Source organism: Falco punctatus (genome assembly GCF_963210335.1).
Source record: "Falco punctatus genome assembly, chromosome: 6".
Taxonomy (NCBI): domain Eukaryota; kingdom Metazoa; phylum Chordata; class Aves; order Falconiformes; family Falconidae; genus Falco; species Falco punctatus.
In genome coordinates this window covers 63,598,210-63,626,103 of record NC_137585.1, presented here as the reverse complement: position 1 = coordinate 63,626,103, position 27,894 = coordinate 63,598,210, and the positions used below count along the sequence as shown (strand labels likewise).

The 27,894-nt window shown below is 41.4% G+C and overlaps 1 protein-coding gene across 7 annotated transcripts in view; it reads left to right on the top strand.

The window, feature by feature from the left end:
• The first annotated feature begins 3,511 nt into the window (after window positions 1-3,511).
• Window positions 3,512-27,894, top strand: part of MKLN1 (muskelin 1) — a 98,277-nt gene continuing 73,894 nt past the window's right edge. For 2 of the 7 annotated variants that reach the window (XM_080393398.1, XM_080393395.1), the window contains exons 1-4: window positions 3,512-3,662; window positions 18,123-18,192; window positions 25,494-25,636; window positions 27,022-27,110. In XM_080393398.1, coding sequence (XP_080249524.1) covers window positions 3,571-3,662; window positions 18,123-18,192; window positions 25,494-25,636; window positions 27,022-27,110 — 394 coding nt within the window. In that variant the 5' untranslated portion in view covers window positions 3,512-3,570. Of the gene's footprint in view, window positions 3,663-4,417; window positions 4,483-15,659; window positions 15,686-18,122; window positions 18,193-25,493; window positions 25,637-27,021; window positions 27,111-27,894 lie in introns of those variants that run through there. The other 5 variants (XM_080393400.1, XM_080393401.1, XM_080393396.1 and 2 more) reach the window with 4 other exon arrangements.

Genomic DNA, 27,894 nt, shown 5'->3' with positions numbered 1-27,894 from the left:
GCTGGAGAAACCAGGGGACTGTGCTTGCAGCTTGGGATTGCTTTGCTTCCTCACAGCCTTCCCTGATGCCTATGCTGCAGATGAATAAAGATTTTCCAGGGCTGTCAGTACTGCGTATTTCACCAGCATTTGCTTCAGTTTAGGTCCAAAATGTGCTAAAAATAAGCTGGCTCTGCATCCAGGTCTTGATTCAAGTGGTAATAGGATACTGGGCAAAGAAACTCCTGGGGCAGTTGGTGCTCTTCAGTGGTGAGCAGGGGTCTGCTAACTCTTCCTCCTCCTCCTCCCGGCTGCTGCGGGGCTGTCGCTCACCACGCACTCGCAGTCCCCCACATTTCATATTCAAAGGTCAAAGGTTTTGCATGGCATCGTTCTTCTTGGGCTGGTTAACAACAAGCGAGGCTCCAAACGCTGAGGTAGGGTCTCTTCCTTTGGGGTTGGGAGTCTATTATTAGTGAGGTCTTTAGTAAACTATTTCTTTTAATACTCCTGCAGTAAGTTTGGGAGGGGGATGCCCCCAGGCAGAAGTTTGGATAAGTGAAGGCTGAAATGCCATGGGAAGGCCACAGACTTCACAAAGCCTTGCTAGTGCAGCAGTGGAGGGCAGCGTGGATATCTGTGCCTCGTGCACAGACTTTGCTGCGCTGGTGCAGAAACCACAGACTTTGCTGCGCTCATGCAGAAATGTGTGGCTTTGATACCAGTGAAAATGCTGTGAATGTCCCTCCTGGGAAGGGGTCTGGAGATGAAGTGCTTGTTGCTCCCCCTCACTTTTAAAATAGCCGGTTGATGTTCAGCCTTCAAGGCTGCTGAACGAGTTTTTCATCCGCAGGCAGATTTTGCTGCCACATTCTCACTTGCTTTCCTAAAATAAAGGGGGGGGAGGGTGGAAAATCCTTGTGCTAATTTAATCTAGCCAGGCATCTTGCTGTCCTGCCTGATAAAATCTCTCCAATCTGTCATTTCCAACAGACAGCTGTTTATTTGTTTGGCCTTCTTTTTTCCTCCTGGTCTTGAAATATCTCCTCTGCTTTCTCAAGCAGTCCAGAGCTGCCCCGGGGGTGTCCCAGGCCTCCCCCTTACTTTGGTGAGGGCTCTGGGTGAAAACATCTCCCTTCTCCAGGAAAAGCCCTACAACAACGTCAGACAGAGAGGTGTGTCAAAGAACACCCAATTTATGAGCTGGTCCCGTAGGTGTCTGGGGTTTCAGAGCTGGCCTCTTGCCACGCAGCCACACAGTGGGCCAAAGCACTGAAAAACAAATTGGTGTAGGTCTGGAGTTCTCTCCAAACTGATCATGGCACTGCAGACCCAGAAAGTTACCAGTGCTGCCAGCAAATTACTCAGCAGCATCAGCTGCAAGGGAGGAAATTATTTAATATTTTAATATCTTCATAAGTGATCTGGATGATGGAATCTGGCTTACCCTGATGAAGTTTGCCGATGGTACCAAACTGAGTGGGGAAGTGGACACACTGGAAAGGAGAGCCACCCTGTAGGAAGCCCTGGACAGGCTGCAAGAGTGAGTTAACAAGAACCTTATGAAGTTCAACCAGGAAAAGTGTGAGGTCTTGCAACGGGGAGAACATAATCCAGGAGTGCAGGACAGGCTGGGATCTACCCAGCTGGGGAGCAGCCCTGTGGGGAGGGACCTGGGGGTGCTCTGGACAACGAGCTCAGTACGAGCGAACAGTGTGCTGCTGCGGCAAAGCAAGCCAACAGGAGGCTGGGTTGCATCAGCAACAAGGGCATCACCAGCAGAGGTGAAGAAGTCGTTATCCCACTCTACTCAGCGCTTGTCATGCCAAACCTGGAATACTGCTTTTGGGCCCCGCTATACAAAAAGGATGGGGACAGGCTGGAGAGGGTCCACAGGATGGCCACAAAGACGAGCAAAGACTGGGAAGCCTGCCCTACGAGGAAAGGCTGAGAGAACTGGGCTCGTCCAGCCTTGAGAAAAGGCGGCTTAGGGGAGACCTTATCACCGTGTGCCACTATTTAAGGGGTGGCTGCCAAGAAGATGAACGCTCTCTTTTCACAAGGTGTCACATGGAAAAGACAAGGGGTAATGGGTACAAGTTACTCCCTTGGACACAAGAGGAAAATTTTTCACAATGAGAATAACCAGCCATTGGAATAATCTCTGCGGGGAAGTGGTGGATTCCTCAGCACTGGACGCGTCTAAGATTCAGAACAGAGTGCTGGGCCATCTTGTCTAGACCACGATTTTGCCATGAAAGGCTGGACCAGATGATCCTTCAGGTCCCTTCCAACCTGGTCTTTTATGACTAAATACAACTTATTTCCTAAAATCCACAGGAAAAAAAAGTTATGAAATATGGCTGCGCAAGATGTGGGAAACCACTTGGGTTTCTTCCCACAACCTGGACCCCCAGGTTGCCTCTCCATGAAGCACATAGATGGGCTGTTGTATGTAAAATGTAAAAGTGACCCAGGGAAAAAGACCCCGATTAATTCTGGCACCAGCCACTCAATTTGCAAGTGCTTTCAAATGGGACTGTTGGTCAGATGCTAAATCTGGGCACCACTTGATCATCTGCATTTTCATTTTACTTGTAATTTACTTCTATTTACTGTTATTTATGGTGACTTTAATAGCTTTAACTCCTTCTTGGAAAAAAACCCAACCCACCATGCATTTAAAAATTGGCAGAAATGTCAAAACAAACTTCTTGGGAGATGTAAGAATACATGGTCAAGTCTTCAGCTGATAGAACAGAGCGAGGGAGAATAACTGTGCTGCCCACGACAAGGATCCGTGCAGGAGCTGGAGCAGCACCAAATCCCACTGGGTTTTCCTAGATCCCTTTCCCAAGTGCTCACCCATGGCCATGTCCACCATGGGACTGGGAAAGGAGATGCTCCTTTTGGCAACTGACACTCCACTCTATCCCCATGGGGCATCTCCCCAAGCCCTACAACCCACCTTGGCCCCATGGGGCATCCACCTGAGCACCTCCCTGATCTCTGAGCCCCACGGCCCAAGGCAGCCACATGGGACATCCACCTCAGCTCCACAGGGCATCTCCCTGACCCCACAGCAGCCCCACAGCCCACCTCAGCCCCATGGGGCATCCTTCTGAGCCCCACAGCCCACTTTAGTCGCATGAGGCAGCCCTCTGAGCCCCACAGGGTGAACCCTGAGCCCCATCTCAGCCCCACGGGGTATCCCACTGAGCCCCATGGGATATCTCCCCGAGTCCCACAGCCCACCTCAGCCCCGTAGGGCATCCCTCTGAGCCCCACAAGACTTCTTGCTGACCCCACAGCAGCCCCACAGGGTGAACCCCAAGTCCCACAGCCCACCTCAGCCCCATGGGGCCCCCCCTGAACCCACAGCAGCTCCATGGGGTGACCCCTGAGCCCCATGGGGCCTCTCTCTGCCAACCCTACAGAGAAACGCAGCCCCACAGCAGTACCCCCACTCCAGGGCATTCCACGCTCTAGGCCCCAACCCCCACCGGTCCCCTCCCGCGCGGCTCCTTTAAGAGCGCGGCCCCGCCCCCCGCGGGCGCTGCCGGGGCCGCGGCTGCCGCTGCTGACAACAAGATGGCGGCGGCGGGGCCGGTGGGCCCCGAGAGTCGGGTGTTGGGCTACACCCTGCACCGCTGGAGCAGCTTCTCCTCCACCTACTTGCCCGAGTGAGTCCCGGCCTCGGTCCCACCTCGGTCCCGGGCCGCCCGGTGCCGTGGCGAGCTGCCGGGCCTGCGCCGGGCCCGCGCCGGGGCCTGCGCGGGGAGGCCGCGGCGGGCGGCGCTGCAGTGGCGGCCGCGGCAGGGGACGCGAGGGGCGCGGGACCGGCCGACGCCGTTGCGGGGTGCTGGAGCGCCCCGGGCTGGCCGGAGCCCCCGGCTGGGGGGGTTGGTGAGGGGAAGCGCGGCGGCGGCGCTGGTCTGTGTGGAGGAGGGGCTGGCCGGCGGGGCTTGGGGGGGGAGGGGCGTGCGTGGGAAGGTCGGTGTAGCCGGGTGTGTGGGGGCTGTGTGTGCATGGGGGGGCTTGTAGAGCAGGGGGTGGGGGGGCTGCGTGTGCATGGGGGGGCTTGTAGAGCAGGGGGTGGGGGGGCTGCGTGTGCATGGGGGGGCTTGTAGAGCAGGGGGTGGGGGGGCTGCGTGTGCATGGGGGGGCTTGTAGAGCAGGGGGTGGGGGGGCTGCGTGTGCATGGCGGGGCTTGTAGAGCAGGGGGTGGGGTGGAGTTGAGCACCAGCACTGAGGTGGGGTGCTTGGGGGAGTGGTTGATGAACAGATCTGGGGGGCCTTTGTGTGGGGTGGAGGGCCTGGGCTGCAGGTTTGGGGGTGGGCTGTCTGCCAGGCTGTGGTCGGCTGGGCGGGGGTGAGCAGCGGGGAGGGAATCACCGGCTGCGGGCAGGAGAGGGTGCATGTAAGGAGAAACTGTTCTCAGATTTGGCGGAAAATGGGCACCGTGTGTGGGAGCAGCTGGTCACAGGTTCAGTGGGGAGAAGGGTAAGGAAACGTGCCCCGCTTCTCCCTGCCCCGCAGGTTTGGGTATGTCAGGTGCCTTTGGGCAGTGTGTTTTTTGGCAGCTAGGCATCCTCTCGTGCCCCTGACCTCTGAAACCCTGGCCTACCATCACTGTTGTGTGTGATTTTGGGGAAGGGGGTGATCTGCTGCCCTCACTTTATGCTTTTAGGAATTCGGAGTTTGGCAAAAGGAGACTGAAGCTTTTATTTACAGCCATCAGTTTGCAGTGCTGTACTAATGTGAACCCATGCTGAATGGGAGACTTGGCTGTATGGCAGTCCAGCTATGGCCTGTTAAATTTCTCTAGCTGCTGAAAGTCAAATTTGGAGTGACTATAATGTGGTCTAGGTGTGCTATTTTTGATACACCTTTTCAATAAGTTACTTTCAGCGTTGGGAGGTCGGGACGAGAGTTAGGATTATGGTGCTTTGACACCTTAGTCATTGCAGGCTGTAGAGTCTTGTCTAATCACTGATTGTGCCAAATTTAATAACCTTTGATTGAAAAATCTTTGTCACCCTCTATCAACAAGTAACAGGCTTGCCCTGTTTGTTAATTATTAATGTAATGAATTATCTCTGCTTTCCAAAATGAAGTGAACCTTTAAAAAAAGAGCTTTTCTGCGTCTGAGTTCCTAGTTGTTGTATCTTTCTGAATATTTGCTTTGTTAGATACTAAAAAGAACTGGATTCTTTTACTTAATTATCAACAAAGATTATTAAGTAGAATACTTTTACCTTTTTTGTCAAAAAGACTTGACTTTAAGGAGTCTCTTTCAGGTCTGTGTTCATGCTTGTAGTTATTTCTACCAGTGCTTCTGGCTTTCAACGTTGTATTAAAGCGGTGGTCCCTGAATAGAAGTTTGACAGTCCATTATTGATCTCACTGGTGCAATGTAAAAAGTTAATACCATTTTTCTCCTTGATATTTTCCAAGGCTTCTGTTAGTCCTTTTTGCTACAGACTTGCGTGAGCAATTAATGTTCCCATGGTGTCTGCAGTGCTGCCCAAAGTCCTTAATGTCATTGCCTTCCATGATACAATTCCCTTTCCTATAGTAGGGCTGGTGTTTTACAAATGCATGACCTTGCATTCAGCTGTTTTTTAGAACGTTGCTTAGATGTGCTTATCATCAGTAAAAGCAATTTTAACGGCTTTTAAGCAGTGCTCAATAATACCAGTGCCGGGATTATTCTCTGGCATGTTGCCCTTGGGTTGAGGGATACTGGGCCTAACACTTGTGTGCTCTCTTCTATGAAAGTTTTGGTTTTTACTTGCTGTGTGCTAACTTTTGATTCCCGTGTTCTGGGAAAGAGCTTAAATGTGATCTGAAATGGAAAGGGGAGGCTTTGATCTGCAAAGGAGAAAATTTATAGAGGAATATCTAGGAGGTTTTTTTTGGGGGGGTGGGGTAAAGATTGAAAACTCTAAAATTGCTGGGATAGGAATGTAACATACTGCAGAATGAACATGCAGGTAGAACTAAAAGTTGTCTTATTATTTCATATATGGAACAGAATGATGTTTTCCTGGAAGGATATTGGGAATTCCAGTTATACTGTAGTTTAAACAAGTTTGCTAGTTTAACTAGGAAGAAACCACTTCAAGTAGAAGAGGGACTGCCATAATATGTGTAGGATTACACCACTTAATAATGTTGCTTGGTTTGGGGAGCTGTGGTATTGCATGCAGAGTGCTTCTGGAAGAGGAACACAGTAGGTTACCCATGATCTTTGTCAGCTAAGTATGATTTAAATGCACTTCTTAAGTAGTTGTATGGTTTTAAATGTAAAACAAACTTAAGAAATACAAGAGTTTCATCACTGCTGTGCAGGGAAGAAATTAGAAGTCTAGTAATTTACATTGCATCTGCTTTTGTGATAGTAAACAGATACTGAAACTCTTTAGAGTTTCTGAAATCAACTGATAACTTCTCCTTTTAATTTAAAAAACCCCAATCAAACACCACCTCTAAAGTGTTTTTCAAAGACCTTTCTGGTCATGTTCTAGTTTAGGATCAGTAGTCTATTGAAAAACACCAGTTTTCTTTCAATGACAGAGAATTTTCTTCTGGTGAATGCCAGTGTCGTCTTCCCTGTTGTGTTTGGTGGTGGTACTAGGGGTTAGTTGGTGCTGGATCCAGTTTCTGGCTGTTTAACCACTGCTGCAGCTACCTGTGTGTTTGCAAAGACCTTTCCAAACTTTAAATGAAGATTGTCCTTGAATCTGCCAAAGAATAGTTCTGCTGTTTTTGAAACTGCTGGAGTTGTCCTCTGTTGGCTTGTAGCTACCAGCAGGAAGACTGACTTGGATATTTATTTTAAAAACCTCTGTGGGTAGAAGTGGAAGTTGGTCTAGTAATAGTGTCTAGTTCAGCTTGCTTTATAGGGAAGGTTGTGCCTTTGGGAAGAAAATTGGTCCAAGAGGAAATTTGTTCTTGAAACATCTGGTGTGTGCAGAGGCAACAGTGCATTGAGAGGCTTCGGCTTGTCCAACTTGGAAAATGTTCAACCCAGCATGTCGCCTGAACCTTCTTCATCGGATCCTTTCCTTGTCTCTCCGCAGTTCCTTCCTGAAGGAATGGAACCTTGTGGGAGGCTGCTCCCCGATGTCTCACAAGGGACTGACTAGTCTAGGGATTCCCCCCCACCCACCAGTCTACACAAACAAGTACTGTCATCTTCTGACATACACTGAGAGGGAGAGAGGCCTGGACTTTTTTCCCCCTTTCCCCTCTGGCCTTCTGTAGAAAGTGATGAGCTTAGTCACTTCTTTTTGGACAAGGAAGAAATAAACAATTTATAGAAGGTAATTTAATGAGGGTTGCAGCTTGGGTTTGTGTTTTTTTGTTGTGTGGTTTGTTGTGTGTGTTGTGTGTGTTTTTTTTTATGTTTTTTTTTTTTGTAGGAGAACCACAACCTATTGCTCTGCATTCTGAGAAGCATTTCATACCCTGATTTTTTTAATAGCCCATTTTTATACCTACTCCAGTTTGAACTGCCTGCTAACGTGAATCAGAAGTGTTGTGCTTTGGCGGTGGCAGTCAGGTACCCTTTTCTATTGCCAAATGCTAAATTGCCATGTCCTAGGACCATGGTTTCTAGTGGTTGCATCAAGAGTCATGATTGATGATGCCTTGTAGTTGGTTAATGCACTTGAGGCCTCATGTCACTGTTTTATACAGCTGAATTCCCACTTCAGAGACTAACAAGAGCTTTTTACGGTGTTATACTAGTCGTGTACCTTCTTGAGGAAGTTTCATCCTGTTGCTCAGATTTCCAGAGGCATTCAGGTTTTCCTGTATGGTATCTCTATAGAGAAAGATCAGTATTTCCTAGATTTGACTTAAAAAATTTTATTGGTATTTTGTTCAATTATTTCTTGTGCTGGGGTCATTGTTAAGATTGTATAAAATAAAATTGGTTTCTTAGCTGATAATTAAATGTCACTAACAACCTACTCCTAATTGGTAGTCACTTTTTCATTGCAACCCATTTTTATCTGTTTCACTGTGGACTTGAGTTACTCTGCTTATTACAGGCTTTTCCAGTTTGACACCTTGTGTGGTAGTACATCAAATGCTGAAGGCTGGATGGCTCAGTTCTTTCTTTCCTAGAAAGCATACTGGAACACAGAAAGAACCAGCTGATTTGTTAGGATAAACTTAAAATAATTGTGTGTGGTTTTGCTGTTTTTCTGTATTTCCATCAAATTGGGGGAGTAAACTAAGTGAAAGATACTTTGATAGTAAAATGAGACTCGTAGACTTCCAAAGTGAGAATGCAAATTTTTTTTTTTGCTTTTTAGTTAAGAGGATGTGACAGTAAGTTCCTGCCCAGTTTAACCAAACATCTGTTGTATTGTGCTTACTCTGAAGCGAGATTTACTCTCCTATGATTTCAGATCTAAGGTATTAAAAGCATTGGTAAGAAGGTACTGAGAACATGTGTAAAACTTTTTGGGGTAAAGTCCATAAGGATTAGAAAAAAACCCAAACAAAACCAACAAAAACTGGAAAATAACCTGAATTCGAGCTGCCCTGTTCTTTGAGATTTCTTTAACAGGAAAAAACCCCACGTGTTTGTGGCTAGTGAAATGTGATTTTCAGTTTCTCTTCCTACCACGTGAAACTGATGATTCAGATCTGTACCTTGTAGGTTCATAAATCTTGTTATAGATGCATCCAGGTCTTGAAGAATCTCATGTTCAAGTTGAGATCAGTCATGACTAATGACAAGGCTTGGTTTTTTTCTGTTCTGTTTTCTGATACCCAGCTGAGGAGGTGAAGATGCCTTCTGTTGAGGTCTCAGCAGTTGAAAGCTAGCTAAACCAGACCAAAGTGGTGGATTAGCGAAGTGTGCTTCAGAGCTTTTCTGGGAGGGTGAACTGTGCTCATCATCCATATGCTAGAAATCTTAATGAGTCTGCTTGTGTCTCATGGCTTTGTAAATAACTTCAGTTACGTAGCAGTGATGATTTCTGTTCTAGGTGTAGAACTGTGGCTTTGTTTCTGTGGATGTTTTTTTTCCCCACATAATAAGCATGAGTGTAGTTTTTGCAACTTAAATTGTCAGCATTTATAGCTTTATTTTAATGAAGTGAATTCAGTTTCCTTGTTCTAATTGCTTTGCCTTTAGATATGGGAAGATGAACAGGCATGCTGCTGGCTATCTGTAATTAAGTGTTTGTGATGTCTTTGCAATATTGATCAATACTTTTAACATTTACTAAAATGAGCTGGGAATGCAACTGACTTTTCCCCTCCGGTGAGCCCTGTGTATAGAAATCTTCTCAGTTCTGCTTGTCCTTTTCAGTGGAAAATACTTTTTTCCCCACTTGTTTGTGTGGATTTTCTGGATGTTTCTAGACAATCTCGTGTTCTGACAGGCATTTCCCCCCTTGTTTACATCACTTTTGTAGCCTGGGATTTTTCTCTGAAAGCTAAAATTCAGTACTTAGCAAAATATTTCTGTAGAAAATAAGTAACCTGCAGATCAGTACATGAGTGTTAGGTGCTTCTCAAGTGTCTGGTAAGCTGAAGTGATGAGAAAGAAAAAGGTTGGAGAGGTGGAGGGAATGACAACAGTCACAAAATTTCAAGTTGTTCGTTCCTTATAGTGGCATCAGAAGTCTGGTAGCTCTTGCTTCCCAGGTAAAAGTACAAATGCTGTAGTATGAGAAGAAATTTCTTTTAAGCTGCAGTTAAAATACAGTCATTATTTAAGAGATTAGATGGAATTTTACGCACTAGCAGAACGATGAAGGTGAAATGCTAATTGCTCTAGTTTCCTGGTGTGACTAACCTGGTGGAACCTGTATTATTCTGATGTTCAGCCTCTTCTGGGATGGCATTTTTGGGGAACATTAAAATTTAAAGTTTTCATAGAGGTGTTAACGTCATCAGATTATGGATCATTTGTCCTGTATGAGGTTTTATATTCTTCAAGCTTAGTAGAGGTTTTCTAGCTCCTTAGTAATTACTTGCTTAAAGACTAAAAGACTATTTCAAACAGAACATGTTTTCTTTGGGATAACTGTTGTTATTGCTCAGACAGCATGGACAGTCTGTTTTGATTTTTTTTTTTTCATGGCAAAGAATATAGTTTCTTATTCTGCACCTTCATCTTCTTTTTAGCAGGTGGCTGTTAGAATGCATGGTTAGGTTTATTGTCACCATTGATTTTATGATGTGATCATGAGTTTGTTGAGTTTAAGTGGTGTGTGCAGCATTGGTTCAGTCAGTTACCTAGAGGTCAGCATGTTCCAAAATTCAGAAGTAAGCCAGTGCTTGACTAACTTAAATAGCATGTTAATATAAATTTCTAAAACCAATGTAGTTTTGCTTTCTTGACCACGGCCTGTTGAATTTTGTGGGAACACTGGACTGTAAGTTCAGCTGGGTCTGAATTCGATGATATACTAGTTACTGGAAGGGGAGGAGGGAGCACTGGAGATGTAGAGTGCTTTGTTACTTTAGATAGTTGCTACTTTAGCCATTACTTGAAACTCAGCATGCATAATCTTTGAGAGATTATTTCCTGGATCAATTTAAATCAAGGAGCACAACCATATATTTAAGTTAAGGATAGCAGCCTGCACGTCTGAATTTAAACTGCGAAAGCAAAATGGTTAATAGTGCTTGCTCCTCCTCTGCTGGTGAGTTTTGCAGTTCCTGGAAAGTGACATGATCTTGAAAAGGGAAAAACTGCACACTGGTCCTTTTGAGTTAGATGTTTTCCTCAGTTCTCTCTGCCTTTTCTCCCCAGCCTGATTGCTGGGCTCATAATGTCACTCTCAAGCTCTGGAAAAGTGCCTCAAAAACACTGAAATTCTGCTTAGGACATTACTTGTATTTTTCTTGAATGCTTTTCTGTAGGTACATACTTTAAGCAGCATTTGATCTTACTGTAATTATTTACATACTAATTTCCTAGCCTATTCTACATTTGAAAGTTGTATTAGTAAATAGGTGCTCTTAACACAGAGTGTTAAAAGGGAAGAAAAAAAAAATTAGATTAGGTAAATTGACCTGTGAGTCATGAATTGCTAAATGAATTCCCACCCTGCTCTTTCATGACAGTGTGCTATTGCTGACTTTCACATTTTGTCTCCTAAACCCCATGCTTTTCGGTACAGTGTTTGGAAGCTGCCAAATACGAAAGTAGTGTTGGCTTGGGAACTGGTGTATTCTTTAGCATGAATTATGTATTTTGCCCCCAAATAAGAATTATTCCATAATGTAGCTGCAGGGCCACATATTTCTCACTTGTAATGCACTTCCACAAATAACCAGTACTTAGCAACAGGCTGATATTTCTTCATATTCCCAGGTCAATTTTTTGTCTTCTGAATTTTCTGAGCTGAGTTGCAGTGTTAGTGAGAGAACCTTAATTCTGAGGGGAAAGCTTAATGCAGTGAAGGTGGTCCCACCTGGAACTAGGAGGCATTTTCTGTAGAGTTTTTGTGAAAAAGCTCCATACCTGACGTTAGTTTGGGCATGAGGGAGCTTCAGTCTGTTTTGTTGAACATAGTCTGCTTTAAATTTCTGTATAGGCATCGGGTTCTTGGGTGAACTTTTTACTGAGTGTGAAGTTACTGTGCTGATGAATATAAAAATGTGTTTATGGGTTACATTAGGAATTTATATCTCTACGTGTAATCGCTTACTCTGTTTTTGTGGATTCCTCTGTTGAGCAGAAATACTAATAATATTCTGGCATGTAAAAGCATTGTTGCAATGCTGTGGAATCATGGAAGGCCTAAATCTACTTCCTGGACTTTGTAAATTTTTTCCATATATGTGTTAAAGAAGAATACTCCACCAAGCTTATGATGCTCCCAAAATACAGCATAGGAGATTTACAATAGATGTGTGCTAGACATCGCTTTCCTTTAATCTGCTTGTAAAGGGTCTGTCCCTTTCCAAGAAAATGCTTTTGGAATGAAGATTTGGTAAGTCAGTGGCTTTTCTGGTGACTGTTGGCCATAGAAAATCCTATTTACATACTACGTTATTCATATACATAGGTTACATGCTATCTAAACTATTTTCCCAGAAGATGAGGATTTTTAAAAAAAATGAAAACTGAACATTGTTTAAAGTGGCTGTAGCTGTTGATGTCTTAAACTGGCAAATTTTACTGCAGTATTTTATCTGTTGGGTACAAATCCAGGAGGCTGAAGAATTTAATCTCTTTGCCTTTCCTTGAATATTGAAGGGTAGAATTCGTGCTATTCTTGTTATTTTTTTTATTAAGCCAGGGATTTATTTTTACTCTGAGAACCTCCTGGAACCTCACCTAGGCTAGGTTGCGTGCACATCATGTTGCTTGTGTTAGTACTTTGTGGACCACATAGAAGGATATTTGAAATCCAGCCTTTTGTCTTAGACATGTACAAATGAACACTGAATATGAAATAAGGAAAATAAATAGTTCCAGGTAATCTTATATTCACTAATATCAGTTAACTAAGATCACTGGCATTTTAAGTTATGTCTACTTTTTGAAAAGAAAATTAAGTACAGTACATGGAAAAGACCTGTTTTTCGAACAATTCTTAAATTGAAACCAAAAGTCAGTGTGGGGAGAGAAGGAACCCTGGTAATTTCTAAGCCTAAAGGTTCAGCATCACTTACTACTTAAATTGCATCTAAAGTATAATTCCTAAACATTAGGACGGTTAGAGTGGTAATTATCTGTGATGTGTGAAGTTACTGTGGTTACCAACATATGTGAACAAGCCGGACTTAATTTTATTTTTTCTCCGCTTTGTTTTTCTGTCTGTGCTAATACTGATGTTACTAACCTGGAGCTGGGAGCTCTTGCCTCTAAGGATTTGGGTTGCTCAGTGCTGTGATACAGTCAAAAGTTTAATCCGTGATTTAGGGTTGTTGAGTGTCACTGGAATAGAAGTTATTTACCAGGCTCTGATAACTTGCTGGGATTTCACTATACTGCTGCAGTTTTTAGTCAGTATTGGTAACATTTAATTCCTGGTGTGTCAGGAGGAAGCACTGATGAATCAAAAATAGCTTGTTTAAAGAAGTCTTAATTAGATGGGGGGAGTGAAAAAAAACCAAACTTACTTTTTAACCTGCATTACTGAAAATGTCTGCAACCGTGTCACTCTGTGTTTAAGCAGCAGTTTGCTTTTTAGTAAAGGCTTTTGTGTATCATTGGGCTGACAGGGATGAGAGGCAGCTTGGAAAAAAATAGTAAACGGTTCATGGAAAGAAATAATTGAGACACTGATTTTAATGGAACTATTTCTAGACCAGAGCTAAGTGATACCTGTTTTGTTGGCCAGTACAGTCAGCTGTGATCTGATAAGTCTATTTCTGTAAGGTGATTTCTAAATCCATCAGTTTATTTTTGTATGCTGTACTTAGCTATTTTACTTTTGATAGAAGTAAATTTATAATACAATGGATGTTTGTGTGCAACTCTGCTGAGGAGATGGAAGCAAATTTGAGCAGTAAGTTGGCAAATCTTGAGACAGTATAGTATTTAAAATTGCACACTTGTGTATGTGTTTAACTCAAACTTTGTTTTATAGGCAAGAGGTCCTCCTGTACATCCTAGCAGTGGGGTTAAGAAGTCCCGTGTTCTAAAAAAATGCAACCCCAAAAAAGAATCTTGTTTCTCAAGTGTATCTGCAATACTGCATAATAATTGTTCATGTTTTATTGTGTCTCAACCAAGAAACTTTCTTGACTTCACATCAGTATGTCATTTTAAGCAGAGAACTTTTGCAATAGAAAGGAGAGAAACTTTAAAACAAAATGTAAAAGGCTTTCTTTGAACCACTTTAAGGGAGAGCCATAGGTGCACATGCCTTTATAAACTGCAGCCAGGTTTTGAAACCAGCATTAATTGTAGTGAGTTTGAGAGCTGCAGGAGAAAAAGTTCTCTAGTTCTTTCCAGATCTATGGACTAAGGTTTTTTGGTGGTGGAGGTTTGGTTTGGTGTTTTTTTTTACCTTCCCCCCCCTCCTCCCCATCTGTTTTTCTTGGTTAAGACTGTGTGTACGTTCCTGTGTCTAGGCTGGCCAAGACTATCTTGGTTGATGCTTTGTACTGGCTTGTGTGATGGTTTCACGTGTTTGAAATAGTTGACCCGCCACGTCTTGCAGTCCTCTGTAAAGTGGACTTAGTGGAATTTTTAATCAATGTATTCTAGCTGCTGTATTCTTGCTAGTCTGTCTTGGGAGGGTTGTAGGAAAAAAGAAAATAAATCATCATGCGGACAACCCCAAAGAAAGTATTTTGCCCATTTTCAGTCAGGCTGTGTTTCTGTAGCGCTTCAAATGCTTTTTACAGTGTAATGGTGTGGTACCTCAGCGGTTTTCTAGAAGAGCTGTGTCTGAGTTCCAAGTCCTCTTGGAGACGCATGTGCCCTTTTCTGCACAGCTGCTCTCTGAAGAGCAATTTGAATGTGCCAAGCAAAGCTAGTGTTTTGGATTTGTTTATTCTCAAGGACTTGTTCCTAAAGTTATGGATTTCTTTAATAGCAACTTCATGAAAATATTTAGGTTAGATGCAAATTACAGCAGCCTTAAACCTAATTTGCAGTGTATTTTGCAAAGTCATCTTATTTCTCCCTCCCCCCCCCCCGTGCTCTGAAGCAAAGAAGAAATCTCCCTTAGCGATTGTCATGCCTGAAACCACAGAGCTTTTTGCACAGAGAAGTCCTCTGGTTAATACCAAGCATGGAGACATCTCTGTAATTCCAGCTGAGATCAGCCAGCAGTTGGTACAGCGGATATGACGGTTTCTGGGTTGGTAAAAGGAAAAATTATCTACTTCCAGCACTTGCAAGACCAGTGTCTGCATTGGTAATAAAAATAAACTTCCACTGTGTTCTGCCAAGAGGTCTTTCTACGTAAAGCAGCCCAAACGATCCACTTCTCTTATTTAGCAATGGGAACACTTACAGTAAAGGCTTAGAGGCTAACAGCCATGAAGGAAGCTAGGTTATGAATTTAAGGCACACCAGTACCACCTCTGGACATGTTACTGTTTGTGGTGCAAACAGAATGGCTCCTTCTGCTTAGCTTTTAGTGTGAGGTAGGGTTGCCCACGCAGTAGCAGTGGTACCATGACATGTAATTATTTTTTTTTGAGTAGTGACTTTCCAGTGGGAGAGTGGTATTGGGAGTTCATGCCAGTATGAACCCCTTGTCCAGATCCAGCTGCTGATCTTTTTTTTTTTTTTTTTTTTTTTTCTCCTTTTTTGTTGGCACTAGTAGTAAGCTGAACTAGAGAACTGATCTGACTGAAGAAGTTATTTATGCTAATCTTTATTATAGCTGCTGGTGTAGGGAGGGGGAGGATGAGGCGTGAGTAGGTAGAATGGTCCCTCTTGGCAGCGTTGTAGATTTATGGTAGACTAGATCATGTATATACAGTATATGATTATGAGTTGTCTCAAACTGCATTTAATTATTTGCTTTTTTTCACAGGAAAAGCTTGTGTAAAACTGTTTGCTACTTGGCATAGCTCAAAGGCTTAGAAATACCTTTTTTCACTGCCTTTTGAAAATTATGTGGAAAGTCATGGAGTTAATGGAATTTTTGCTTCTAAAGTTTCTCAGATTTTAAGTTACGTGTCTAACTGAAAAGCCTGCCTTCAGATACTGTGTAAGAGCTTTGTGATGCCCAGAAAAAGGGCTTTACATGGAAAAAAGGTATCTGTCATTAGGATATACATTTATTTAACTGTCTTATGACTGGTAGAATGCTTGAACTTCTCCAAGCCCATAAATTTTCCTAAACCATTATGGTACATATGTACTTTGTACATATAGACTTCTGTATTCAATGTTTATTTAATAAATTAATAACCTGTGTATTTTGAAACATAACTCCATTGACACTGCTATCTTGTATCTTTTAAATTTCTTTTTAACCTTAATTTTGTGTGAGCTGCCTGTCCGTTTTTTCTCTCTGCAGAAGGGTTTTTGTCTTGTCTAGTACTGACTGAGGTCCTCTTTGGTTGTGTCAAGCTGATCTTTGACCTGGAGAAGCAAACAAACCTACTTCTAAAAATACGGTCTTTGGGATCTGTCCCAGTTAGAAAATGCCTCTTTCCAGCAGGGCATTATCTGACCACGTAACAGTGCCAATTCCTGCAAATGTTGCTCAATGTATGAAGAGCTTATCATCTAATGTTTAAACAAATGTAATAACATCATAAATAAAATTTATTCTGTAGGGTAAATTGTCATCTTGCATGCTAGTATAAAGTTTCATAAAGGAGAAAAGCCATAGAGTGTTGTCTGGTTTTATCTGCCTTCGTGTCCCTTAAGTATTTAATGTAAGATATATATCTACTTCAAGTTTAGCATTTTTTTCTCTCTCTAGATATTAAAAGTTACTAAAAAATTAAGAAATATCCTTTTGTCTTGCCTGTGGTGTGGTATAGGAGACTGCAAATATGATTAGTCACAAGTATGTTTTGGTTTCTCTTGATGACTTAGCTTTGAGATTGACAACTTTTATTAGAAGTCTGTGTCTCATCAGTTCTCAGATTCTCCTGTTTGGTTTGATCGGTTCATTTCGTCCCCATTGTAATTAAAGAAGGAGCTAGGTTTCTTCTTGGAGTTGAGTGTCTTTGTGCTGCAAACGAGATGTTCTTAGTTGGATGTTTAATAATGCAGACTAATGGCTTGGTGTTTCCTGGTTTGATGAGGTTAGAGCAAGAGGGTAGTGCGTGTTGATATGCTGTTCTAACGTGTTTTCCCCGCTGGGGATGTGTGAATAAACCAGCTGCAGGCTGGGGCTGGCGCTGCTGTGTTAATAAATGCCACGATGGGAGCTAGCTAAAAGGAGAGGGAACCTGAGTTTTGCTCCTGTGCAGTGTAAAAATCATGACATGTCTCTTTGTAAAGCCTACAGACGGACAGCCACTAGGCCAGCTTTCTAAAATGTCCATATTTTAAGGGGCCACCCTGGTGTAGTTCCTTGCTGCCTGCCTTGTTACAGCACTGGACTGCTTGGATACCGTTGCTAGTGTGGTGATTTTGGTCTGCCCAATGTGGAAAGAGCGAGCTAATTTCTCTGTCTGTTAATGCTCAACCTCTGACTTAACCTCTTTCCCTCTGAGCTTTTATATGAGTGCTTTTTCCTCCAGTCCTTTATAGTAATCCAGATGCTCGTGTTCTTTTCCTCCTACACAGCAGATGGAGATGGCATAAGCCTTTTGATGACTACTTCCTTCTTTTTACATAAGTTTTACAAGCTGGCAAGTTCATTAGTTGGATGTGGTAGAGCTTGTGAGCCCTGTCCAGCAGGTGGTGCATCGTTACCTTGCCAATAATTAGATATATCTTAGGGATTTTTCTAAAAGTTAATAATCTAGGAGGTGACCTTTACTGCATGGTTATTGGAGAGGGGAAGGCAAATCCCTCACATGACTGTCAGGATGAACCTGTTCCTTTTTAGCCAAAAAAACTGTTCTGAATTTGTTAATTCCCTAAATGCTGTGCTATTCTGAACTGTAAGCAAGCAACTCGGAGGTAGTTTTGCTGGTTGAATAGTTGAACTTCTGCTTTCTTGAGCTACAAGCCAACAACAACACCCATGAATAACACTTGCTAAAGTTTGGCATGAGTTAGGTGGTCACCTTCCATGCTCTAAGAAGGCTGCGGTAGGTTAGCAGTTTACTCTTTCCCTTCCAGTATCGCCTGTCTAGTAAAGGACCGTTTTTGCCTTGCTAACTGTTTTACTGCTCGTTGTTTTAACTTTCTTGAAAAGTTCTTACCCCATTGAGATGAATGAGGCTGTTTTTTTTCCACTTCGTTGTGGGCTTGGGCCTATGTAAATTCAGCTGTTACAGATTTATTTCACAATTGAATTTTTTTTAAATTTTGCAACTTGAACTCCGTTTCACAACCACAAGGCTGGGAGGAGTATTTTGATGGGTCCTGTAAAAGGGTGATGTAGACAATTTTTAATAAAATAGGGGGAGAACCTTAGTCTCTCCCTAGGAGTTTAGGTTATTATTATTATTAGGTTATTATTAGCATGAGAATGTTAATGATCTGCATGTATGACAGACCTTAATGGAGATGTAAACTACAATGTGGCAGTTACTTAAATTACTTCTGGCTTCTCATTTTTTAGGAATATCTTGGTGGATAAGCCCAATGATCAGTCCTCAAGATGGTCTTCAGAAAGCAATTATCCTCCCCAGGTAAGCATTTTAATCTCTGCAACTGTATAGCAGTGTTGTACAACTTCATATACATGGGAATTTGTTGGTTGTGTGTTTTTTTTTTTTTTTTTTTTAATGTAGGCTGCTACTGTTTATATTGACAGCCTTTATAAACTACCTTCTCTCAGTAAAATGTAGGTTGTTGGTATGTTAGGTACTTACATTTCCAACTATTTGTTTGTGATCATTCAAGAAATGCTTTTTTGTAGGGGAAGTTTTGTGTTTCATCGTTGACGATTGTGGTTGTACTGGAAATAATCTAACCTTATGGTCAGATTAAGCTACTAATGAGGCATGCAGGTCCCCCTTTGTCAGCACTACTGGAAACTGTTGGAGATTGCTGGCTTTGAATCCTAGAGCTAAGGAGCTTGTATTTGTTACTCCTCATAGCACATTTAGAAATGTAGACTCTGTTTAAAGAGGCATCAATGTTGCCTCTTCCCCTGGTTAAGCACCTTCTGAAAATGACTTATTGATTTTTAGCATTTAATTTGCTTTTTCACTATTAATTGGATTGTTAGATTATGCAGAAAAAATATACTTATCCTTTTACTGATTATTTTTTTTTCAATAAATGTGTCGTTGTTCTTTATGCTAGATCTATACCTTATTACTCTGGTATGTTTGATGAGCTTCTATGTCTCCTCTGCTGGTTGTTTTGAATTCTTTTGTTTAAAACACTGATGCACAGCAGAGTATATAGTATCTCTCTCATGTAAAGTTCTGCTTGTCTACTTTTTTAATCCAAATATTCCTCATGAGCTAAGTCTTACAGAATTTTTGTCTAGGTAAATCTTGCTACTTTTCTTTGAAAGGGTGTTAAAAATCTATAGTCTAGGCTGGCAGCTCTCTGTAGCAGTGCGTCATCTCATGGAACTGAAAGGCTTTTATCTTGATTTTCACAAGTGATCTATACTGTTGCATCTGTAAAAGTGATTTATTTTTTTTTTGAGAGGGAAATTATCCTGTTTGTTCCATTAACATGTTTCGTAAACCTGCTTGTGAAGACTAATAATTTTGATCCTCTTGATGCCTCTTTGTATCTACTGCTTTTATAATTAGATATTTTTTTTTTGTACTTGTATGTTTTGATAAACAGCATAGGAATTAAATCCATAGCCTGAAGCAGTTTTAGTCTATCTAGGAACTATCGATTGCAGGGTAATGGGTATTGAGCATGTATTGTATCACAGTCTGTGCCATCCTTTACTTCCTTTTGTGCAGGCAATCCATGTTTTTCTTAGGGCTCTCTCATTCACAAGGCAAGGTTGGCTTCTGGTATAGCTTTGGACTATTTTTTTTTTCACCTGAGGTGCTCTTAATGGTTGCTAAAAGTTGCTCTTTAATTTTCTGAGCCATCCTGAATATTTTGTGCTTATAAAAACCTGATTGTGGAATGGGAATGCATGTATTGTGACTGGATGCTTTGGAACATTCCCAGCCTGTGTTTAAAGCTCACAAGCAGTGATAGAAATTACGTTCGGGCATGTAGATTAAGCAGGGAATAATTAGAGTAGTAGACTTCTGTCCAAACCATGTGAACTTGTTAAAGAGATGTCTTCTGACAATTTTTATGTGTAGTAGTCATGGCCTGAATGAAGATGCTGTTGCAGAGCTACTGAATCCAACCCTGGAGAATTGTGCACTGCCCCACATGCTAAGCAAGTCATTTAAACCAAACTTTTTGATAGGAGAGAGAGGAGTTACCATTATCATGTATCTACGTATATATCTCATCTATATATCTTGTAGCTGATCTTTAAGGTCCCTCCCAACCCAAACCATTCTGTAATTTGATGATACGTAGGAGGTATCCAGATTTGAGGTCCTATTTGACTTGACTTTGTAGTGGTGACTGAGATTGTCTATAAATATCACAGAATAAAAAACGCTGTCTTCCTGAAGCCAGCAGAAAACCTGGCTGCCTAAGTGGAAAAGGCCATTCTTCTGGATTCCTCTTGCTTGAACCTCTGCATGCAATAGTGAGAATACAAGATGCTGCATAGTTGCTCACGTATTCAGCAAGCTGAGTCCTGGGTGCTGAGTAAGAGAGATGATGTATTTGCAGTCTCTCTAATATGTACTGTAGCTAATTCTTATGCTTCTAACCTGAGTGTTTAATTACTCATGTAAAGCATTTTTTACAGTGTAACTTCTCTGTTGAAAAATTAACTGGAAAGAGAGAATAGGGAATTAAAATTTGCAAAAGAGGCCTGTGTGCAGAGAATGCAGTTCTTATTTCTGTCTATATAGTGAGAAACAGTTGCAAATTGTGTTGTCTCATACTTGACAAAAGAACTGCAGATTTGGTTGCATTTTGCTCAAAATGGCTAGTTCTTGTACCTTGCTGTTGAAAGACTGTCACATTTTAATGCAGGTAAAACTTTTATACAGGTTTCCTGCTTCCTCGTTCCTGCAGATGGCTGAAGTTCTTCAGCTGAATTGTTAGCTTGGAAAACTTCAGTTGAAATAGTGGATGACTGAATTACAAGTGGTGAGAAGTTGAGGAGAAATCACTTGCTTTATGTTAGGAGTTGGGCAATTTGTATTCCAAAAAATGATGATTTATACACATGACTCGATCCCTAGAATAGATACCATTATTCGTATGGAAAATGAAGTTGCAAAGCATTTTATTGCTTGTTTGTCGACATCACTTCATTTAAAAATTGGTTGCTTTTGAGGTGACGCATTTGTTAAAATGTGTGGGTGGCTATAATAGTCCAGGACAGGAAATGAACTAAAACTCAGTAAAATAAAGCTTCCCTTGTTTACAACTGTTAGCTGAAACTAGGGCTAAGATACAACACGAGGACTAATGTCAGTCATGCTCACTGGAACGTGCCATGAGATATTTTAATAAGCTCTGCATGTCCTAATCACTGGTGTTTGTCTCAGAGTGTCTTGCCTTAATGTAAGGGTTTAGTTAATTCCCTTATGAGGTGGTGGTGCTGCTATGCTGGCTCAAAGACAAAAATACGAGCGAGTCCCTGAACATTGATTTATTTTCTTTTTCCTTGTGGAGCGAAACAAAACCTGTCCAGCCACCTTTCCTTTCAGAGCATTCCTCTTGCCAGGGTAGGTGTGAATCGGAACACTGGTAAAAAGCCGAGGCTGTGTTCAGTAGCTCAGTGAAGATTGATGCTTTGTGAGAAAATTTTTGGAGTCCTTATTAAACCCTTTTGAAAAGGGAGAGAAAATGAAAGTGGAAGTCTAGACACTTGAAATACTGCCACGTGACTATATTTAGTAAAGGGTTTTCTTAGTATTATGGGTATGGTAGAGTTAAATAATTCTTGTGGCCATGAGAGCTACCAGTTGGTTATGAATGAGTGCCAGTGAAAGGAAATACATATGACAGCTGTTTTTCTGTTTATTAAACTAGATATCTTACTTGACTCTTGAAATAGAATGACCCAGAAATTACATATTCAATAACAAACCTGTTATGTAGTAACCTATTCAGGCAGAAGAGGACCGATTGTTCTATTTTTAAACTAGTTCTAGGCTTACATAGGAAGTGTGAAGCAATAATGCTGAAGACAACGGCCCTGTCATAAATGCTCGTGCTGATGGCTCCAGTGATGGTCTAACTTGGAAGACTGCAGGCAGAACAACATTTAATTCCTCTGAGTGGCTTGATTAATCGTGTGTAGAACAAAGGATAGATTTTTATTTAGCCACAAGCTTAATCACAAAAGTAATGGGTACGTTTGTGTAGTGGACAAGAGCAGCCCCTTGTAAATACATACATAAATATATAAAATAAAAATTATATTTTGTTATTTTGACACGCTAATACTCCCTAATAAAAAATGCTCCAGCAGAAATGGTTAAAAAGAAAGAAAATAATAAAATACTATGTGATTCAAATTGCGCATGCAGCTTGTTTAGTGCAGTTTGGAATCTGGTTCAGGGTATTTGATGTGGAGATGTTAATTTTGGACAGCTGAAAAGCCGATGTATGAAGTTAGTGGCACTGTCCAAACAATTTGTTTTTTGTTTTGCATGAGAAGAGCAGTTTTTCTCTCTTGATTTCCATCCTGCTGTGTAGATTGTATCAGGAACTAATTTAAAGCATATTAATAAAATTTACACTCAGTTGTGTGATGCAGAAGCATGCGTATGGTTGTCATCAAATTGTAGCACAGACCAGAGCTTCAATAAAGTTTGGAATTTGCTGCAGCTCCCAAGGTGACAGGGCTGGATTTACTTTTTTGGGTGCACTGTAACAAGCTGTTGAGGTGCTGAAGTGCCATGCATGACTTACTCTACTTTTTGTGTGTCTTCACTTATAAATGTGTTTACTTGTAAACAAGGAGTCTTACCCTTCTCATATTTTTTAGCATCTTTTTTGTAAGTGTTGTAATTTGAGGCTTAACAATTAGGCTGAGGTTTTTGCGCACTTATGCCAATTAGTGTTGCCATGCTTCTAATGAACAAACACTTCAGTTTATAATTTGGAGTTTTTGAATACTTCATGAATATTTGGACATTAAATGTACCAATGTTGCGTTTAGCAATAGGATGGAAAAGTGTTAAATATGTTATATGTTTTGTCTGAAATCTCATAGACTTGTTCTTTCCACGTTGATTGAATCACTTGATCTTATGTATGCTTCTGTCACATCACTCAAAGCTATAGAGAATAGTCTGTCACATCTAAAATCCTGGTAGCAGTCCAAAAATATTCATGCAGCCAGCTGTTTGCAGCTCTTAAGGTAATATCTTTTCTCAACACCAGTGAGGTTTGTAGCCTGTACCCACAATGGCAGCAGTGTCTGTTTGTGTATAAAACCAAAAAGTACATCTACGTATCTCTTTTTTAATACGTATATATGTGTGTATATGGATTAAAAAAAAAATAGAAAAAAGCATACATTAGGTACCGGTTTTGGGCCACAGGATTTAAAGCAAACCTGTCTTTTGTTTCCGTATCAGTCGGCAGGTAAATTCGCATAAAGGTTGTGTTTACTGTGTGTGCTTCTATTTTCTGTAACGTTTGCCTGACCCAGCAGGTGATGGGATGCGTGGAAGCAGAAAGGAGGGCTGCAGAGCTCCTTCCCTATTCGCAGGTTTAAGAAATCACTGCTAGCCATGTAGAGTAATTGCCATGCCTTGCTCCCTTCTATGCATGTATGCCAAGATAAGGGGTTTAACTGCAGTCCTGGTTTTCTCTTCCTTAACTTAGGGTAAGAATTGAATAATGCAGGGTGATGTTTGTGCCGAGCTTTTGCAGATCTTGTGTGGTACTTGAGAAGGTTTGTCTTCATGACCCAAGCATTAGGTTTGTGTAATTCCAGCAAGATTAAGAATTGCAGTTGCTGATGCTGATAGTGCTAGCTTCACTTTTTCAGCTTCAGGAGAAATCTGCAGGGGAGATATGATGGTGTAGGAGGAGTTCTTAAGATATTGTTATGTACTGTCTGTTCTGCATGGGAATTTTGGCAGCAGGCTGTGCCATGTATCAAGTACTGCCTTGCTCGTTACAGGACCATCCTTTTGCTAATCACTTTATTTTCCCTATTCTAGAAAATCTTTCTTTCTGTATGGAACTTTGTTTTTTCTGAAGTTTTGGAAGTACTTTGAAACAAAAAGCATGGCTTACTCTTAGTTAAATTAACATTAAGTTCTGATATTTAGTTGGATGGTGTTTGTCACAAAACTAGAACTTTTTCGTCAAAAAAAAAATAATACCTGGAAAAGCACCAAAACATTCTTCTGTTGTACCTTAGCAGTGCTGATACTGGTTTATTTTCTTCGTTCTGAAAAATTTGGAGTTGATGGAAGCATCTTTGGCAGTAAATCCTCATTATTCTATTGGGTACCTATCCAGTCTACATTCTAATCCATGATATGTACCAGTATTTCTTTTAAGCTAAGTTTTTAGTGAGAACCAGCCATTGAGATCACAGATTTATCCTAGTGCTCTCTAGAATGTCAGTACTGCTCCTACATTGAGAATTAGTTGCTTTATAGGGCAATGACAGAAAGACTGAGAAGTAACTGGATGGGAAAATTTGTTTTGTTTCTGACCCAAAAGATACACTTCTAAGGTAACATTATCCTACTGATTGAGCTGTTTAACACAAGCAGTGTGATGCCCATGGCACTTTATGGGGAGATACTATTCTCTACTGAGGAACCGTAGGAAGCAGCCAGATGCATGCAGATACTCTACTTGAAGTCGATGAAAGACTCCAAATAGGGGGTCATGTCTGGTTTGGCAGTGCTGCTTCTCAGAGGAAAGGGCCACCAGCAGTGCCTGAAGTGGAAGGTGTCCTACAGCGCCTTGCTTATCGCCTTATACTGTAGCCTTGCTCACAGGGTTTTGTAATAAAATCCAGCATGATGAGTAATTGTGATTCTGCACTTTGTCTCCTTTCTCGGTTATGTACTGCTTATTTCTCAGAAGTTAGGGAAGAGAATTTAATGCATCGTTTTCACATATAAAACTTGACAAATTCTTCAAAGCAGGATGTCTCCAGGCTCCTTCCAAAACCTGTTTTGCAGGGGAAGGTTAAGTAAACTCTGTGCTCTGTGGTCCCTGATAAACGGTGCAAGTGTCTCTGAATATGCTTTTCTTCTAGCAGTGCTGGTGAATCTGCTAGCTGGGGCCTGAATATAAATAATCTGACTGCTCATACGCTGTGGAGGGGACATCTGTGTAAGGAGGGAGCAAATGTTCACAAGGGAGAACATTTTCATCATTTTATGTGTAAAGCCCCTTTATAGTCAGTCAAGTGGTTTGGTTTTATTTGGTGGTGTTAATAAGCAGTTGGTTCCTATGTTAGCCACACATCAAACTTAGTCTGTGTTCAGTGGTTAAATAGTGTCAGCCCAGAGAGGAAAAGTAATTTGATGTTCTCTTCGCTTGTGGAACATACTGTATTTATCTAATTGTGTATTCAGTTTAGGTTTCATTTCAGGCTGTAGTGGGCGTTTGAATCATCACTCTCTCGTAGTTTGGTCCTATTTGCCAGATTTCAGGAAGTCTTGCATTCAACTTGACGGAATGTATGTAAGCCCTGAATAGAAATGCTAGGAATAGGTAGTTCAACCAAATATTTTTCCTGGATAAACTGCTTTTAAAGTAACACTCCTAAAACCCCTTTGCTTTATTCCAGGGACAAAGGAGAAAATATAATAATGGGGAAGGATCATCTTAACTTTCATTCTCAGGCTTTGTAAACTGGATTTTTGAAGGCTGTAATCCTTCTCCCTTAGTATGTCTTCCAGCTTGGCTTTAATGTTAAAATTCACTGTTCTCTCTTCCACAGTACTTGATTCTGAAACTTGAAAGACCTGCCATAGTCCAGAGTATCACATTTGGCAAATATGAGAAAACGCATGTCTGCAATTTAAAGAAGTTTAAAGTCTTTGGTGGGATGAATGAGGAAAATATGACAGATCTCTTGTCCAGGTAAGATGTGATTTCATCAGCTATGGTAATTAAAGGCTGGACCAAAATGCTGTTCCCCTTTGCTCCCATGCAGACACATGGCTACCAGTGTAATGGAGCTGTGGTTGTGATCCTGCAATTAGCTGCCCTTGTGTTTACAGTCAGGTCAGAGAGCAGCAATCTCAACACTTGGTTCAGGAAGCCTTCCATTTTCTGCTCTAACCACAGAGGATTTGTGGAGAGCAAACTTGGACGTTTGGAAGAGCTGAGAACAGGGTGCAATGTTGCTAGATTGAGATTACTTCCTTCAGTGTGCTTGAGGCACAAGAGAAATGATTTCCCAGGCGTGGGTAACTTAGAGTAGCTTTCAAAAGCCCAAGTAACCTGCCTATGTCAAGAACCTGGTAGCAGCTGTAAAGGTCTGAACTGATCAGCTGCTTTGCCTTTCTTTAAATGAGTAAATAAGTTGAATAAGCAAATGGAAAGCCCGTGTTTTTCCTTTGTTTAGTTTGATTTGGTAGTTGTACTGGTAGGGACTAAAGAAAGAGCCTTTTGTCTATTCAAGCTATCCAGAGCTTCAGAGTAGTTGCTAATGTAAATTTGCAACAGCCTTTTAAGGAGTCTTCTGTTTTAGAAAGGGAAATGATACTTAAATATCTAGGAGTACAAGACAAATGTGTAGCAGGAACTAGTTATTTTTGGAGGCCTAGTGAAGGGAAGTCTACCTCTGGGGAATGTATGTGTGTACATCATCTGCAGTCAAGCAGAATAGCCGTGGAGAAACATGGGAAGTCTTTTGCTGCAAGATTGTACAGAAACTAGCCACAGCCCTTCCTACCCCTTTTGCCTTCTTTGGATAGACCAGTCTTGCAAATTGACTTTATTGCTGCTAGAGTTATGGGGGAAGAGGTCTTAGTAGCATGGTTATTATTGATATCTAATGTCACTTCATATGTACTGAAGTTTAATAAAAATCCTTATTTTGGGACCTGTACTTGCATCTTCAGTAAAAATAGACTTAAGATTTTTGATAAATTATACTACATAGTAAATAATTTAATGAAGTAATGCTCTGGCAGTGTGATAATTCTAGAGCTGGTCCATCTACCTCTTGAAAATGAGGAAGTACGGCTCAGGCAGATCTCTTGCTGAAGTCATAGTGGTACAGGCACAGGCGAGCAGCATTGATCCGATGTCAGTTCCCTCCTGAAAACACTAGCCAGTGCTACCTCCCAGGGAGACACAAGGTGGTGGATAGCAGCCCAGGCATTGGTCCAGCATGCGTTCTTATGATTCACAGTAATATGAAACAAGCTTCGCATTTCAGGCATGACCTAGATTGCATTTATTAGCTAGTCCTAAAATACAAGGTAAGATTTAGTAACCTTATTTATTTTTTCCCACAGTGGCTTAAAGAATGATTATAACAAAGAAACATTCACCTTGAAGCATAAAATTGATGAACAGATGTTCCCCTGTCGATTCATTAAGATAGGTAAATGCATTTTTTCAGCATTCTGAGTAGAAAATAATATCTTCTTATACTTGTGCCAGTCTTGGCACTTGTGACTTCATTGCTCTCAGGCAAAGTATTCACAATAGCTGTTCCATTTCATGATCTTTTAGGCTGGTTAGATTGGAACACAGTGAAGTCCTGTAAATAAGAAATAATAGCTTCATAATTTAAATCCTGGGGAATGAAAGTGAAATAGAGTAATTTTCAGAAATATGGTTGTTAAGCCAACTAATTGTTGGAGAAGCTGCTTACTGTCCTACTATAAATTGCCATATAGAGCTTTAAAAAAATCATTAAGCTAAATACTGGTAAAAGTTTCAGTGTTGCAGCCCTAGAGTTTGAAAAAGGTTTAAGTCATTTGTTCTCAAAACATGCTTGCAACACACAGAGCAACAGCAGAAGCATTCCTTGTTCTTTTCCTGCTACTCTAATCATTATGTCTCATCTCTGGCTAAAGATGACATCCAGGGGCAAATGAGAATGATACCCCATGTGATGTGTAGTCTTGTTTCTGTGGTGAAGCTTGCTTGCTAAAGGGGGTGCTGATGAAGGCTGGATACTGTGACTTGTGTTGGGAGCAGGTGAGGATCTCTCTTCCTTGCTTCATGCAGGCTAGAGAGAAGTGTCTTACAGTGGCCATCAGTGGTACTGGTTGGATTTAATCCAAGAATGTAGAGCCTTTTAGCCTTTTGTAGCTCAGTGAATTTATCTTCCCCTGTCTACTTACTGAGATAGTAAAAGAATGACTGGTTTTAAACTAGCT